We start from the raw sequence: 14738 nt of genomic DNA, 5'->3' as shown, positions 1-14738 counted from the left end.
TCCTGGGATTCGGCAGGGGCCGTGGGCTGGCAGGGAATCAGGCGCACACTGAGCATGGAGTACATCCCTAGAGGGGACATTCTGAATTGAAGATCTGTGGAGGGGGGAACTTTATATAGTCTAAATGCTAAGTAACATGAACCACCTTTATATCAAAATACATACTCAGCTATATTATGAGGTAGAATGCAAATGGAGAAGCTTTTTAAAATAAAGCCTTTAACTTCAAAGAGATTTCTCCCATGAAGCAGGCTGCTTCAAGCTTATCTCCCTCACCCTTGCAGGAACAAATTCCGTTACTTGGGATGTGAGAGTGGGGAAGTCTCAGAAATAGATGCACAGATTCCTTGAACACGCATGCTGTGTGGGATAGGAATCACTCACAGACAGTGTCCTTTCTCTGACTGTCAGTCCAGACAAGGCTTCTGGGGATCCCCTCCTCCTGAGCTCCACAAGCCCCCTGAGCTGTATCACAGGCCCACGGGCACTTCTTTCTCAGCAGGTGCCGTGGGGAGCCTGGATGCTTTCATAAGAAGTGGAGGAGGGTGTACTGTTAGTTTGCCTTCTGCCAGGTTACATGACTCAGATCAACCCTCACTGCTGGTGGGACACATGGAGAAGTGTGGGAAGAGAGCAGAGACTCGGGGGTCGCCGAGTGGCACAGCCCTTAAGAGAACACCAAACACCGACAGTCAGCTTGTAGGCGGTCCTTCCCCTCTTCCCCCACAGCTCTCAAGCTTTCCAGTAGGAGAGAAGGGGGTACACAGAGCAGGAAGTTACCAATGCTGCAATTAGCATTGTTAGCACCTGCCTGCCTGATCATTAAAACAGGATCCTAGATTGTGAAACCGAAAGCTGTAACCTACATGCGGAAAATCTCTGGAGGTATTACTCAGACACAAGAGGTTCTACAACCAGGGATGAGGGAAACAAAGACAGGGGCTTGCTCATCAACCCCCCATTCCCTACCAACACCCATCGATTCTGGAAAAGAACAAGTTGGCTGACAAAGCACAGACCCTATCTCACCCCTCCAAATCCCAACCCAACTGGCTTAAGAGATTTTATTACAGATTTTATTTTAGCCAGAGTTGATATGGCTACCACAGAAAACTGTCTTATCTTTATTCCACTCTAAAAACTAAAAGTAACATTAACATCAGTGTTTATTTTCTGGAAACCTGGAGAAACAAATACTACTGTTTGAACCTACTTCTTTAAAACTTTAAAGCTATAAGGACAAATAGTAGAGGATGATGTGGAAAGGCACAGACGAAGAAGGGGAATGATACCTACTGAGAGCCAACAAAGGCCATGTCACACCAGAAGGCCAGGCTGCGCCATCTGAAACACAAAGGGAATTTCTACTCTGCAAGGAAATAAAAAAGAGACAGAACAAAGAAACACTTGAAATTATTTTTCTGTTGACAGACATACTGGATACATTTGTGAGATCGGTGGGAACATTCACAGAACATTTTCTTTCTCTCTGAAGCACTCTTGCTTTGGCAGCAAGACTCTCTCGGTGGGTGATTAATGCTTGGGTGAGGCCGCACATTTGAGAATGTTGCTTCTTGATGAAACTCTGCATGGACCAGCCCACTGTGCTGCAGTGATCCAGAACTCCACAGGGAGAGCACAGCATTCGGAATGGGGTTTGACTACTGAACAGGAGGATGACTCAGCACACAGGTGACAGCCGTCCTTCGTGGGCTGTGGCACCTCCCCTAGCAGCAGTTCAGAAGGGAAAGGCTACTCAGACCCTTAAAGGATGAAATGGACCACAGGGGTGAAGATGAAGCTCCGAAGGTCACTGTCAGTTCATTCCTTTCTCAGGGAGGCAATAGAACTTCTCACCACGCTACTGCAAAACTCGTGCAGAAGTGGCCGTGGCTGATGTCAAATGCAGAGTAAGCAGGAATAGAAAGAACGTTGAAAAAGACATGAAGCTGGACCTGTTTCAGCCATGGAGCTATGGAAAGTCATTTAAACTCTCTGAGCCTCAGTTTCCTCTTTTGTTGCGTGCTTATGCTCAGTCATGCCTGACTCTTTGTGACGCCATGGACTGCAGCACGGGCTCCTCTGTCCATGGGACTATCCCGGCAAGAATACTGGAGTGGGTTACCATTTCCTACCCCAGGGGATCTTCCTGACCCAAGGAACCAATCCGCATCTCCAGCATCGGTAGGCAGATTCTTTTACCATTAAGCTACCTGGAAAGCTCCTTCTGAGTGGCGAAATCTCTCTTCCCTCTCAAGGTTCTTGTGTAGGTCAAGTGGGAAAAAATGTATATGAAAGTGTTTTATAAACTTGAAAGTATTTCACAATTAAAAGATGATATTATTGGTCCATTGCTGGAGCTGTACTGTTCCAAGGAGACACATTTTAGTGAATGCTCTAGAGACTGACAAAGGAAAATCTTATTTTTAAGATTATTTGTATTTATGATACCATCAAAGGCCTAACTTCTTCCATTCTGCAGTAGTCAGAACATTTCTCGAGTTTTCCATATTTGTCACACTGAATTTGTTGGTATTGCATTACAATTATTTCATCTCCTAAATGGACCATGAGCTTCTCAAGGAGAAACTTAAGTGACTTAATGTACCTTTGCAGGCACCAGTACGGTACCTGGCACTGCAATCAACATTCACTGAATCTGCACAAATGACATCTCAGAAAAGCCAATGTAGATACACTTTTTAAAAAATACCCTAAGGAGGCAGACAAGAGCGGCAAATAAAGCTGTGGAAGTCAATGCCGTCTGCATCTTGATAGTTATTGGACTTCTCTGGTGGCTCAGCAGTAAAGAACACACCAGCCATGCAGGAGATATGGGTTCTATCCCTGGGTCTGGCAGATCCCCTGGAGAAGGAAATGGCAACCCATTCCAGTATTCTTGCCACGGACAGAGGAGCTTTGTGGCATACACTCTGTGGGGTGGCAGGAGTCGGCCATGACTTAGTGAGTGAGGACACGCAGGGCAGTTACTAGAGTTGTTCCCAAATGCCTAGTCTCTTGCTCTGAGCACACAGTAGGACTGCATTCATCCACCCTCCTGTGCTCAGGTACTGCCCTGTGATTTGCTTTGACCAATTCAATGTGAAGTGAGTGGTGTCACTTCTCAGCAGAAGCTAGTACACGCTTTGCCATGCTCTTTTCTCCTCAGTAATCCATATTGTTCCTTGTTGCAGATAGGGGCTGCGGCACCAGCCTGATAGCCGGGGTGGGTGATGCTGCATGGAGCTAAAGCTGGCGCACAAAGAATAAACAGTGTGGGAGAGAAAGGTCCCTGTGTTATCATAAGCCGCTGAAGATTGGTTTTGTTACTGCAGCATGCCCTAGCCTATCCTTACTGATACAGCATCCCTTGTCCATCATGATCTCGAGACAGATGATGGTCTGAGTTAACTAGCTGTACCTTCTGAAGTCTGTCTGACTCGTGCTTCCTCAGTCACCCTGGCAAATTATAACCTGGGTTTATACTTATTAATTTTTTAATTTGTTTTAAATTTATTGTCCAGGAAAAAAAGGTCAATCTTCTCAGGCAGAAAAGGGTAAAGTTCTAATGAAAGGTCATTCAAAGGGGATTCATATTACCATCTGAGAAATGAGTCTTCATTTCAGAGTCTCTTCAAGTGGAAAAAAGAGGACAAAAACTAACATTTACCAAGGGCCTTCTTGGAAAATGAGGCAGAGCCTGTAAAATTTTTAGCATGTTACCTAGTATGCAGTAAGCACTCCAAAAATTGTAGCTCCTCTTCCTGTCATTAGCGTGGGTACTTGCCTGGGTTAAAAAGTCCAGACACTGGGCTTCTGAAAGGTTCAACTCTAGCTTCAACACACATATTAATTCTGTGCATTTTACATAATTTTGTATATGCAACTTACTGTTCCATTCTGCTTGATATGTGTCATTAGTTAAGTGGGGACAAAAACAGTACCATCTGCATAGGGTTGCTGTGAGGATTAAATGAGTCATTATATATACATACAAAAATACATACACACATATATATGTGTGTGTGTATGTGTGTATATATATATATGGCTCAGAACAGTGTATATAAGCATAAGCTACTATTCAGTGTTTCTCATTCAATTCCTAACGCAATCCTAAGAAGGAGGCACCATTATCCTCATTTTTCAATAAATGAAACTAGTGTGAACAGACCCTCCCTCACACCTGAAATCTCTCCCCTGTGTGAGCTGTGAATCTCTGCCCTGAAGCTTAGGGAATGAGAGAGGTAGAGGAGATTCCAAAAATCAAGAGCTCTGTACCAACCCGTGGAGGTCTGCCTCTTGCGCGTCCATAAAGTTTACTATGTGCTTGACTGTCCGAGCCATCAAAATCCTAATGTCAAATGTGTCCTTGGGGAAAAAACCCAAAGATGATATCTTTTTTCAGGATAAACTGAAGTCAAGCAAGATTGCTATCTAGCTTTCCTCCTGAAATTTTAAGTCAGCAAGAGTGAGGGTTTAGAGGGCATGAGCTTAATGAGAATATTAACAATAAAAGCTCACATTTATTTAGTGCTTACTATACGCCAAGCACTAAGTGCTCTGTACTTTAGTAAGTTCTTTACTAGGTCCTGTCTTTTAATCCTCACCAACGTCTCGGAAATAGGCATTTGGTGTTTTTTGGACCATCCAGATTTACCTCCTCTCCACACTCCAAGAAGTTTCACAGCAAGTTAGTCTACCCTCAGCTCCAGGCAGAAGCTACAGCTCAGGCACCTGACATCGAAAAAGCCAATCAGAGCATTCCTTTCTCCCTGAAGACAGGAACTGATTCACAGATGGAGGCAGACGCCAAAGTATGACAAACAGGCTCTATCTAAACTAATTCTGGGGCTTTTGCCTAAGTTATTAGGAAAAGGCAGGTTCTCCTGTGGGACTTAGTTACAAGGATCTGAAGTTGTAGCTTCTGATGCTACCTTGTAACCCTAAGGAGAGATCCTGTCTGGCAACAGAGTAAAATCCCAGGAAATGGAGATACATGGTAAGAGTAGAAAAACCAGACCCTTGTGACAATGCCTGAACTTGTGCAACAGGTCCCTGAAGCAAGCTCTGTCTCCAGGCTTTGCAGTATTGGAGAACCAATAATTTCATTCTAGCTTAAGCCACTGTGAGTCAGGTTTCCTCCCACTAAAAAGTGAAAGAGTTTTAGATAATGCAAACTTAAGTTGTCTAAGGTTACAGCTAGATGGGATCACAACTGAAACCCACATCTGTCTGACAACAAACTCTTGCTCCCAGCTATTTATTATCCAAAGCTTCCCCTTCTATTATGCGTTTGGTCACTAGAATCAATGAGAGGATATGAATTATTGAACAAGTATGAGGGCTGAGTGTGTGCATGTGGTGAGTCAGGACACTTGGAGAATTAAAAGTTACTTATCAAATGCAGTCAGAAAGTCTCCTTGCTTTCAACAGTACCATTCTCTGAGAATTTTCCTAACTGATCAGGAGATCAGAGGTGGAAAACTTGAAACAGCATTCCAAGGAGCTTTTTCTTTGCTTCTGTGATGGCTTAGCATAGAGCCTGGCAGCACAGCTCGTCCCAGGTGCATGAGTGAGTAAGTGGATGAATCAGTAGATAAACACGCGGGAAGAGCCCACTTGCCACTATTGGCTGTCTGAAGTGCTCCTCCACTGCGGCACCCTGGAGACTGGACAGGCTGACCCTGAAGAATGTTCCTAACTGATTGCTGGTACGTGAAATAGATGGCAGAAAGCAATACCATGTATCTTGTCATGCTTCCTCAAGCCCCACTGAACTATAATGCACTGCATGGCTACTTTATGGGTCCTCAGCCCTGGGGCAAGTATGAAAACGTGTGAAGGGCAAGAGGTTGATAGGGGACAGAGGAAGACACTCTCTCTAAAGACTCTGCACTTGGGGTGGTGAGAAAAGCAAGGAGGTAATTGAGGTGGAGGAAATTACTTGTGGGGAGAATACTGACAAGAGTATTTAGAGGCTGAAAGGCCTTTGGGTCCCCACCCTTGACCTCACGCCACAAGGTTCCAGGACACATCTTTCATGTCCTGAAATACAATTCCTTGGCCTTCTCATTATCTCAACCCAGAGCACAACTGGAGACCTCCAGAGTCTCTTGATACTCCCAGCATTTACAGAAGTAGATTTCCTTTTCCTGTTCTTCCATAGCCACTCATGCACCCTGACGGCATCTGTCATGGTGGCCGACACCTCGTCTAGTGGAGAACGGGGGCCCACTCATCACTGTCTATTGGGCACACTTCTTCTCAATTCTGGGGTCAGGGTCATCTGGACCACAGCAACGGGCACGGTCTACAAATGCTCGCTCCCTCCCCTCAGTGAGCCAGATATGGAGCAAATGCTCCAGCACACGCCCGGGGTGGGAACACAGCAAGAACTCCCTGCTGGCTGGGCTAAAGGTCTTGGCTTTTAGCGAAGAGATCTGGGGTGTACATTAGCATTAGCATTAGTTGTTCAGTCGGGTCTGACTCTTTGCAACCCCATGGACTGGACTGTATCCCTCCAGGCTAGTCTGTTCCATGGAATTCCCCAGGCAAGAATACTGGAGCGGGTTACAATTTCCTTCTCCAGGGGATCTTCCTGACCCAGGGAACAAATCCGGGTCTCCTGCACTGCAGGCAGATGCTTTACCATCTGAGCTACTAGGGAAGCTGTTTTTAGCCTCTGAGCTACTAGGGGTGTGGATTAAGAGTGGCTTTACTCAAATTCTTCCATTGCCTGGCTGTGTGCCTTGGGTGAGTCATCTGAACTCTGTGCTTCAGTTTCCTTATTTCTAAAATGGGGATAATTATAAACTCATTTTGTAGGGTTACAGTAAGGGTTAAATGAATTAATACAAGTAAAGCACTTTAAGCAGTGCTTAGCATTTTGTTCCTACTATATAAGTGCTGGCTATTATTCTCTGAACTTCACCTTCTGAGATCACACAGGGGACTAAGGCAGTGATTCCCTGTTGGACTGTACCATGGGATTACTTGGAAAGTTAATTAAAAATTCAAATTCCCAGGCACAACTGCAGTGATAAGGCTGGGGGACCTTATTACTGGAGATAGAAGGCCTTTGAGATGAGAAAAAGTTTCCCTACTAAGGCTGTGTATGCGTGTGCTGTACAGCCCATGAATCAGATGGGAATTCAGTTCATTAGTTTCTAGTCCTCCCCAACCCAATGCCTGCCGACGTGCAGGGAAGAGAAAAAAACAATAGAACAAACAAAAAATGTGGATTACAGTTAGATATTAGCCAAAGGAAGGCTCTGAATCAGGAGACAATGCCTCAGATGCCCTGTGGGAGTCAGGAAGGCTTAATACAGTTGAGTCAACAGCCAGTCCCAAACCTGCAAGCAAAGCACCAGGCCTCAAAGACTCTTTCAGACCATGAAAGGCTAGTACTATTTCTCACCTCTGAGCCGTTGTTTGCTTTTCCTTCTCCCTAGAATATTCCTTCCCCTCCTTTGCCCCATTAATTCCTAGTCAATCTTTATGACTCAGCTCAAATATTTCCACTTGAAAATGTAAAACCTAGTATTACAATTAAATATTCAAGTTTTACTCACTTAAAAGCAAAAGTTATTCTTTTTCTCTCAGTGTATATTTAACACTTAGCATGGGGCCTCGAACACTGTTAGTACATAAAAACATCTATGTAACTATCTTTGTATTTAATGAATGAATGGAGAACTGGGCACCTAAACAGCCCTGCGTGTGGGCCAGTGACAATAAGGACAATGCTGTGCTCAGTCATGTCTGACTCTCTGCGACTCTACAGACTATGGCCCGCCAGGCTCCTCTTTCCATGAAATTTCCCAGGCAAGAAACTGGAGTGCGTTGCATTTCCTATTCCAGGGGATCCTCCCCACACAGGAATCAGATTTGCTTCTCCTGCGTCAGGAGGCAGATTCTTCACCACTGAGCCACCTGGGAAGCCCAATAAGGGCAATGGGGAAATGGAAAATCATTTGCCAAAGTCTCTTCTGCTTCATCTCGTTTCTCACACTCTCTTCCATCATGGGCCAGAGAAAGGCTGTCCATCAGTTCAGTTCAGTTCAGTTCAGTCGCTCAGTCGTGTCCAACTCTTTGCGACATCATGAACTGCAGCATGCCAGGCCTCCCTGTCCATCACCAACTCCGGAGTTCACTCAAACTCATGTCCATCAAGTCAGTGATGCCATCCAGCCATCTCATCCTCTGTCGTCCCCTTCTCCTCCTGCCCTCAATCCCTCCCACATCAGATTCTTTTCCAATGAGTCAACTCTTCGCATGAGGTGGCCAAAGTATTGGAGTTTCAGCTTTAGCATCAGTCCTTCCAAAGAACACCCAGGACTGATCTCCTTTAGAATGGACTGGTTGGATCTCCTTGCAGTCCAAGGGACTCTCAAGAGTCTTCTCCAACACCACAGTTGAAAAGCATCAATTCTTCAGTGCTTAGCTTTCTTCACAGTCCAACTTTCACATCCATACATAACTATTGGAAAAACCACAGCTTTGACTAGATGGACCTTTGTTGGCAAAGTAATATCTCTGCTTTTTAATATGCTATCAAGGTTGGTCATAATTTTCCTTCCAAGGAGTAAGCATCTTTTAATTTCACGGCTGCAATCACCATCTGCAGTGATTTTGGAGCCCCCCAAAATTAAGTCGGACACTGTTTCCACTGTTTCCCCATCAATTTCCCATGAACTGATGGGACCGGATGCCATGATCTTAGTTTTCTGAATGTTGAGCTTTAAGCCAACATTTTCACTCTCTTCTTCCACTTTCATCAAGAGGCTTTTTAGTTCCTCTTCACTTTCTACCATAGGGTGGTGTCATCTGCATATCTGAGGTTGTTGATATTTCTCCCGGCAATCTTGATTCCAGCTTGTGCTTCTTCCAGCCCAGCGTTTCTCATGATGTACTCTGCATAGAAGTTAAATAAGCAGGGTGACAATATACAGCCTTGACGTACTCCTTTACCAATTTGGAACCAGTCTGTTATTCCATGTCCAGTTCTAACTGTTGCTTCCTGACCTGCATATAGGTTTCCTAAGAGGCAGGTCAGGTGGTCTGGTATCCCCATCTCTTTCAGGATTTTCCAGTTTATTGTGATCCACACAGTCAAAGGCTTTGGCATAGTCAATAAAGCAGAAATAGACGCTTTTCTGGAACTCTCTTCCTTTTTCCATGATCCAGCAGATGTTGGCAATTTGATCTCTGGTTCCTGTGCCTTTTCTAAAACTAGCTTGAACATCTGGAAGTTCACGGTTCATGTATTGCTGAAGCCTGGCTTGGAGAATTTGGAGCATTACTTTACTACCGTGTGAGATGAGTGCAATTGTGTAGTAGTTTGAGCATTATTTGGCATTGCCTTTCTTTGGGACTGGAATGAAAACTGACCTTTTCCAGTCCTGTGGCCACTGCTGAGTTTTCCAAATTTGCTGGCATACTGAGTGCAGCACTTTCACAGCATCATCTTTCAGGATTTGAAATAGCTCAACTGGAATTCCATCACCTTCACTAGCTTTGTTCGTAGTGATGCTAAGGCCCACCTGACTTCATATTCCAGGATGTCTGGCTCTAGGTGATTGATCACACCATTGTGATTATCTTGGTCATGAAGATCTTTTTTATACAGTTCTTCTGTGTATTCTTGCCATCTCGTCTTAATATCTTCTGCTTCTGTTAGGTCCAGACCATTTCTGTCCTTTATCGAGCCCATCTTTACATGAAATGTTCCCTTGGTATCTCTAATTTTCTTGAAGACATTTCTAGTCTTTCCCATTCTGTTGTTTTCCTCTATTTCTTTGTACTGATCGCTGAAGAAGACTTTCTTATCTCTCCATGCTATGCTATTCTTTGAAACTCTGCATTCAGATGCTTATATCTTTCCTTTTCTCTTTGCTTTGCGCTTCTCTCCTTTTCACAGCTATTTGTAAGGCCTCCCCAGACAGCCATTTTGCTTTTTTTGCATTTCTTTTCCATGGGGATGGTCTTGATCCCTGTCTCCTGTACAATGTCACGAACCTCCATTCATAGTTCATCAGGCACTCTGTCTATCAGATCTAGGCCCTTAAATCTATTTCTCACCTCCACTGTATAATCATAAGGAATTTGATTTAGGTCATACCTGAATGGTCTAGTGGTTTTCCCTACTTTCTTTAATTTAAGTCTGAATTTGGCAATAAGGAGTTCATCGCCAAACTGCTGTATGTCACTTTATAAGTACACATAGTGGAAACAAGACTCCAGTCATCCTGGAAAATGTTTGGAAACAGAACACTGTAAATTTAAGCAATCTTTCTCAGTATTCAGAAAGAGAGTGAAAGTGTTCTTGTGGAAATAAGCCATTGTCACAAAAGTTTTTATAGTAGGGAAATGGGGTGAGGGAGGATGGGGAAACAAGGGGTGTCATAGGAAGGAAGAAGAGGAGAGAGGGAAGGGAGAGGAGGGGAAGGTCAGAGAGTCACAGAAGTTCCCAGAAAGCCCAGAAACACTCAACCTTGTCTCTCCTTGAGAAGCCCCTGGGAAGCTGTTACAACATGCTACAGCCTGGACTGAAGCCCCTAGTTGTGATTTATTGGATCTGGGAATTTGTTTCCAAAGCTCAACAGGTGATTCTAATGCACGACCAGGGTTGAAGACATGAGTCAGTGGTTCTAGAATCCTGGCCAAGTAGGTGAAACGGAAAACCGAGAAGGCAAAGACCGCCCTCCGCCTGGCAGTGGCTGAGGCTGGGAACTGCTCTCGGTTCTCTGTGTACTAGTCTCTGCATTCAACCTCAGCTGTGCCACTCACTCTATGCCAATTAAAACCCAGCAGCCACGACCAGTGTGGTGCAAATGGGCACTGTTCCTGGGGCAGACGGAGAGCGGTGGGCAGAGAGCCCACTGCCTGGGTTTTTAAAATTTTTCTGGCTGGACTATATTTCCAATTCTTAGAAATCTCCAACCTCGTTCTGAAATGCATCAGAAGATAATTAAAGCAGATGGGAGCTGGCATCGTTTTGGATCTCCTAAGATATATTGTCGGAGATGGATCAGGAAACGAATCTGTTGACTTGGAAGCTGAAGATAATTTCCATTGTTTTTATCATATGTGGGTTCTATTTTCCAAGTTAGCTTATGGCCTCTTTTGAGTGCATAAGGTAGAGTGAGTGTATATGCATTTTTTTTTTTTTTTGTCCTGACTTCAAATTTCAAGTGTCCCCATCTCCTCTTCTCCACCAACATCTTGAAAAGTCTTGCAGGTATAGTCCAGAAGGAAAACAATCTTAACACTGGCTATACCTAAACACGACCAGAATACAGAGAAAGAGCCCAGCCATTCACCATCATATCAGCCTCTCCAAGGTCTCCATACAGAGCCAAACCCAGAAAAGTATCCATGAGAATCTTTCCTCTGGCGTCTCTTTGGTTCTTGCCTCTCCTCTGACTTACCATTGTCCTTTGTCCTTTCTCCTCCTTCACATCTCTCCCCCTGTCACAGTGTCCTGGACCTGTATTTGAAGGATGGTGGTACAGCCCACCACCCCCTGCCAGCCAGGTTCTATTGCAGAAGTTAACAGTGGCGGTTTCTCCAATGCACACACTCCTTTGTCTTGCTAATATGAACACATGTTCTCAAAGCATAACTGAGACGTTTCCCTATAATAAAAATCTCTGAATCTAACACATTGTAAATCAACTATACTCTAATACTAAGAATCTTTGCTTCCTCCTTCTGACAAAAAAAAAATTCACTCTTCCCCATTAAAAACTTCCTTCCTGTCTAGGCAAAAAAGAAAGAAAGAAAGAAAGAAAGAGAAGGGAAAAAAATAAGGGAGGAAGGATAACCCTTTTCTGCTGTTTGACAATTAAGCAACTTTGGGGCATTTAGTGGAATATGTTCTACCAAAATTAACCACCGGTGACATGCTAACCCTGGTGAGCTACAGTCCATGGGGCTGCAAAGAGCCAGACATGACTGAGCAAGGACGCACAACATGCTAACCTGAGGAGAAACACATATAACCTGAAGAACCAGGAGACACAAGCAAGGATCCAAGAATGTCACCTAAGCCACACGCAATGCCGACGATGTAGCCTAAGAGGGTGTGGTTGGAATGGCCTGCTGGGAATGCCTGGTAGGAGAAAGACACGTGTCTAGAAACATATTGTGTCTTTATTTCTTATCCATTCCTTTTATATAGCAGGACTTGAAGCTTGGTTGTTGTTGACAATTTTCCACATCAGTAGCATGTAGACATACCATTCTGTAAAGTGGTATATCTATAAAGATGCTCAGCTCATTATGTCTCTGGTTCTACTGGCTTAAACCCCAGCAAAGTAAATGGCTTATACTTTACATGCGTTGTATTTATATGCTTTTGCATTTGTAAAAATAGGGTTTTTTTAGTATAAAGCAGAAAGGGAAATGGATGCACAGGCTTTAAAAGAAACCAAGCTTCAGGCTGTCTCTTTCCTAGGAAGATAGGGAGAGCCAGGAACTCTGTGAAGGAATCCATGGAGCATTGCTCAGTGTACCAACAGGAATCTAGGCATTACTGGTTTGCATGAGAACAGGGCCCACAGAAACGGACCAGAAGAAACACTGCATCGAGACAACTATGGGGGACACTTTTTGTTCATTCTACCCAGCAAATAGTTTCCTCTTCTGGTTGTAGCACCAGATTTTCTTCTGAAAGACACCTCGTCCTCACTCTCAGTTCTTGGTGTTTGGATGGTCTTGATTCTGCCCTCAACAATAAAGTCTGCTACGTAGCTGAGTTGTAGCCAATCAGAGTACCTTATCTCCCTGGCCTTGATGATGGACCCCAGGGTTAAGCAAGAGACCCCAGGATAGTCAAGTGAAAGACTTTTGTTCTAACTGTTGCAACAGAGAAGAGGCCATGAGCTCTGAGTCTATAAATCCAGATTTGTTGGAAACCACATTACTGCCATGAGGGAAGAGCCCTATCCAAGAATGGAGTTGAGCTGATGGGTAGAGAGAGACCTGAACCCAATGAGTGTCTATGCCCTGGGATCCATTTGTGCCTGAGAAGCTGAATCTACTCCCGGGCTTTTAAGATACATTAGCCAAAAATATTCTTTCTCGATAAATCATTGTTTCATTCTTTCTTTTTTTGTCACTTAAAACTACAAAAGTCTAAACTAAATAGAAAATAGCTAATAAGAGTCTGTCATATGTGTCATGAATATAATTCTGATGAATAGTTTGCCTAATTCAGGGGAGTTCTAATTCTGTGAGTATGGAATTAAAGTGCTTTAGCTTAGAGTGTGTAGACCCAGACCCAGGGATGATGAAGTAATGTCTGCTGAACTTGAACTCTGTCTGGAAATGGACCGCTCTGATGCCAGAGGATCCAGAAAGTGAAACAGTATATCCATGACTACACAGATCTGGATTTGTATGGGCCCAGCAGCAGAGTATTATGGAAGAGCAATGGATTTGATACAGGTTACCAAAAAGATGAATACTGAGGTCTACGTCATGAGCAAGAGTCAGTGAGTTCAAGAGCTGCAGACATAAAAGGAGCTGCATAGGAAATATCAGGAAGAAATACTGGGTAGCTGAAAGAAGACTGCAGTTCCAGGAATCACTGCATTATAAATGAAGCAAGAATAGTGGTATATCAAAGTCCAAACATGGCTACATTGCTGGTGGCACTCCTGCCAAAGTTCTCTATGACGCTTTGTGCATATATTTGGCTTCCAGTTAAAATCTGGCTGTATCTCGTGGTAATTTGAAATATTCTTCTTTGGTCCACATGGTACTTCTATGAACTAGTGACTATCTGGGCCAAATATATTTTTGGGAAAGACCAGAAGGCCTAAAACTCTAGCTTTACCAAAAGTACCTTTAGTAGAAATTTCAGTTTGGGGGCAGGATTGGCCCAGGAACAAACCCATCCAGTGCCTTCACGGTAGAATTGAGCAGCTTGTCCGTTCAGTGGAATGGATTCCCTTCAAGCCACACCATGGTCAAGAAGGCATTCAGGAGAGTCAGAGTAGAGAGGTGCAAGAAAGGAGCTCTCACCATCTGTGGCAGGATTCTGCTTACATTTATCTTCCCTTGTCCTTTTGCAAGCACAGATTCCAATTTCTGTAAAGAACAACTGACTACAGGCCCTCCACCACTGGCCTTCCTGCCATCACTCTACCTGCTCTTTGTCAAGCATGATGAGTGCTCATCACCACTCAAAATACTCTGAAAAGGAAACTGGGAAATCTCTTTCGGTTCCTTAAGTGGTATACTGTGACCTTTTAAAGGTCAGCTCAGCTCCTCTGTGTCAAGGTGTGGGTTCACCTGACTCTGTGTGAGCACGACCCAGCAGTGCCTCACCTCAGACCTGCACCATGAGCTCTCCCCTCCTGCTCTGAGGGCCCCTGCAGACAGTGGGGCACGAGGTGCCGTGACCTGAACTTGGTGTCCCTGCACGCACAACCAGAAGTTCAGACTACTAAACGTTAAGGAGTAAACAGCTGGCCAATGAAGAGGTAAGAGCCAGTGGGTGAATCCACTTCTTTCCAATCCTCTATATAAACGGTCCTGACATGTACTGCATGTGACTTCCTGAAGATGGTCCTGAGGGATCCAGCAATCTCTCGGTATTTGCTACCTGGTGGTGATCAGCTCAGAAATGCACTTTTGCATTAGTTCTGCCTCCTTCCTTGCCTCACTCTGGTTTCTCCTCATTCTTGTTTCACTGGGACTGCATCAGTTCAGTTGCTAAGTCACGTCTG

The 14738-nt window shown here is 44.3% G+C and overlaps 1 protein-coding gene across 1 annotated transcript in view; it reads right to left on the bottom strand.

Moving 5' to 3' along the window:
• LOC102176958 (histone-arginine methyltransferase CARM1-like) overlaps nt 1-14738 on the bottom strand; it is a 262751-nt gene that overhangs the window by 12728 nt on the left and 235285 nt on the right. Inside the window, 4 exon segments of the mRNA XM_018052765.1 lie at nt 1297-1341; nt 1343-1369; nt 4286-4371; nt 5627-5711. Of these exon segments, the coding sequence (XP_017908254.1) occupies nt 1297-1341; nt 1343-1369; nt 4286-4371; nt 5627-5711 (243 nt within the window).

The sequence above is a fragment of the Capra hircus genome, chromosome 8, assembly GCF_001704415.2.
Source record: "Capra hircus breed San Clemente chromosome 8, ASM170441v1, whole genome shotgun sequence".
Lineage (NCBI taxonomy): Eukaryota > Metazoa > Chordata > Mammalia > Artiodactyla > Bovidae > Capra > Capra hircus.
This window is presented reverse-complemented; position numbering and strand designations above follow the sequence as displayed.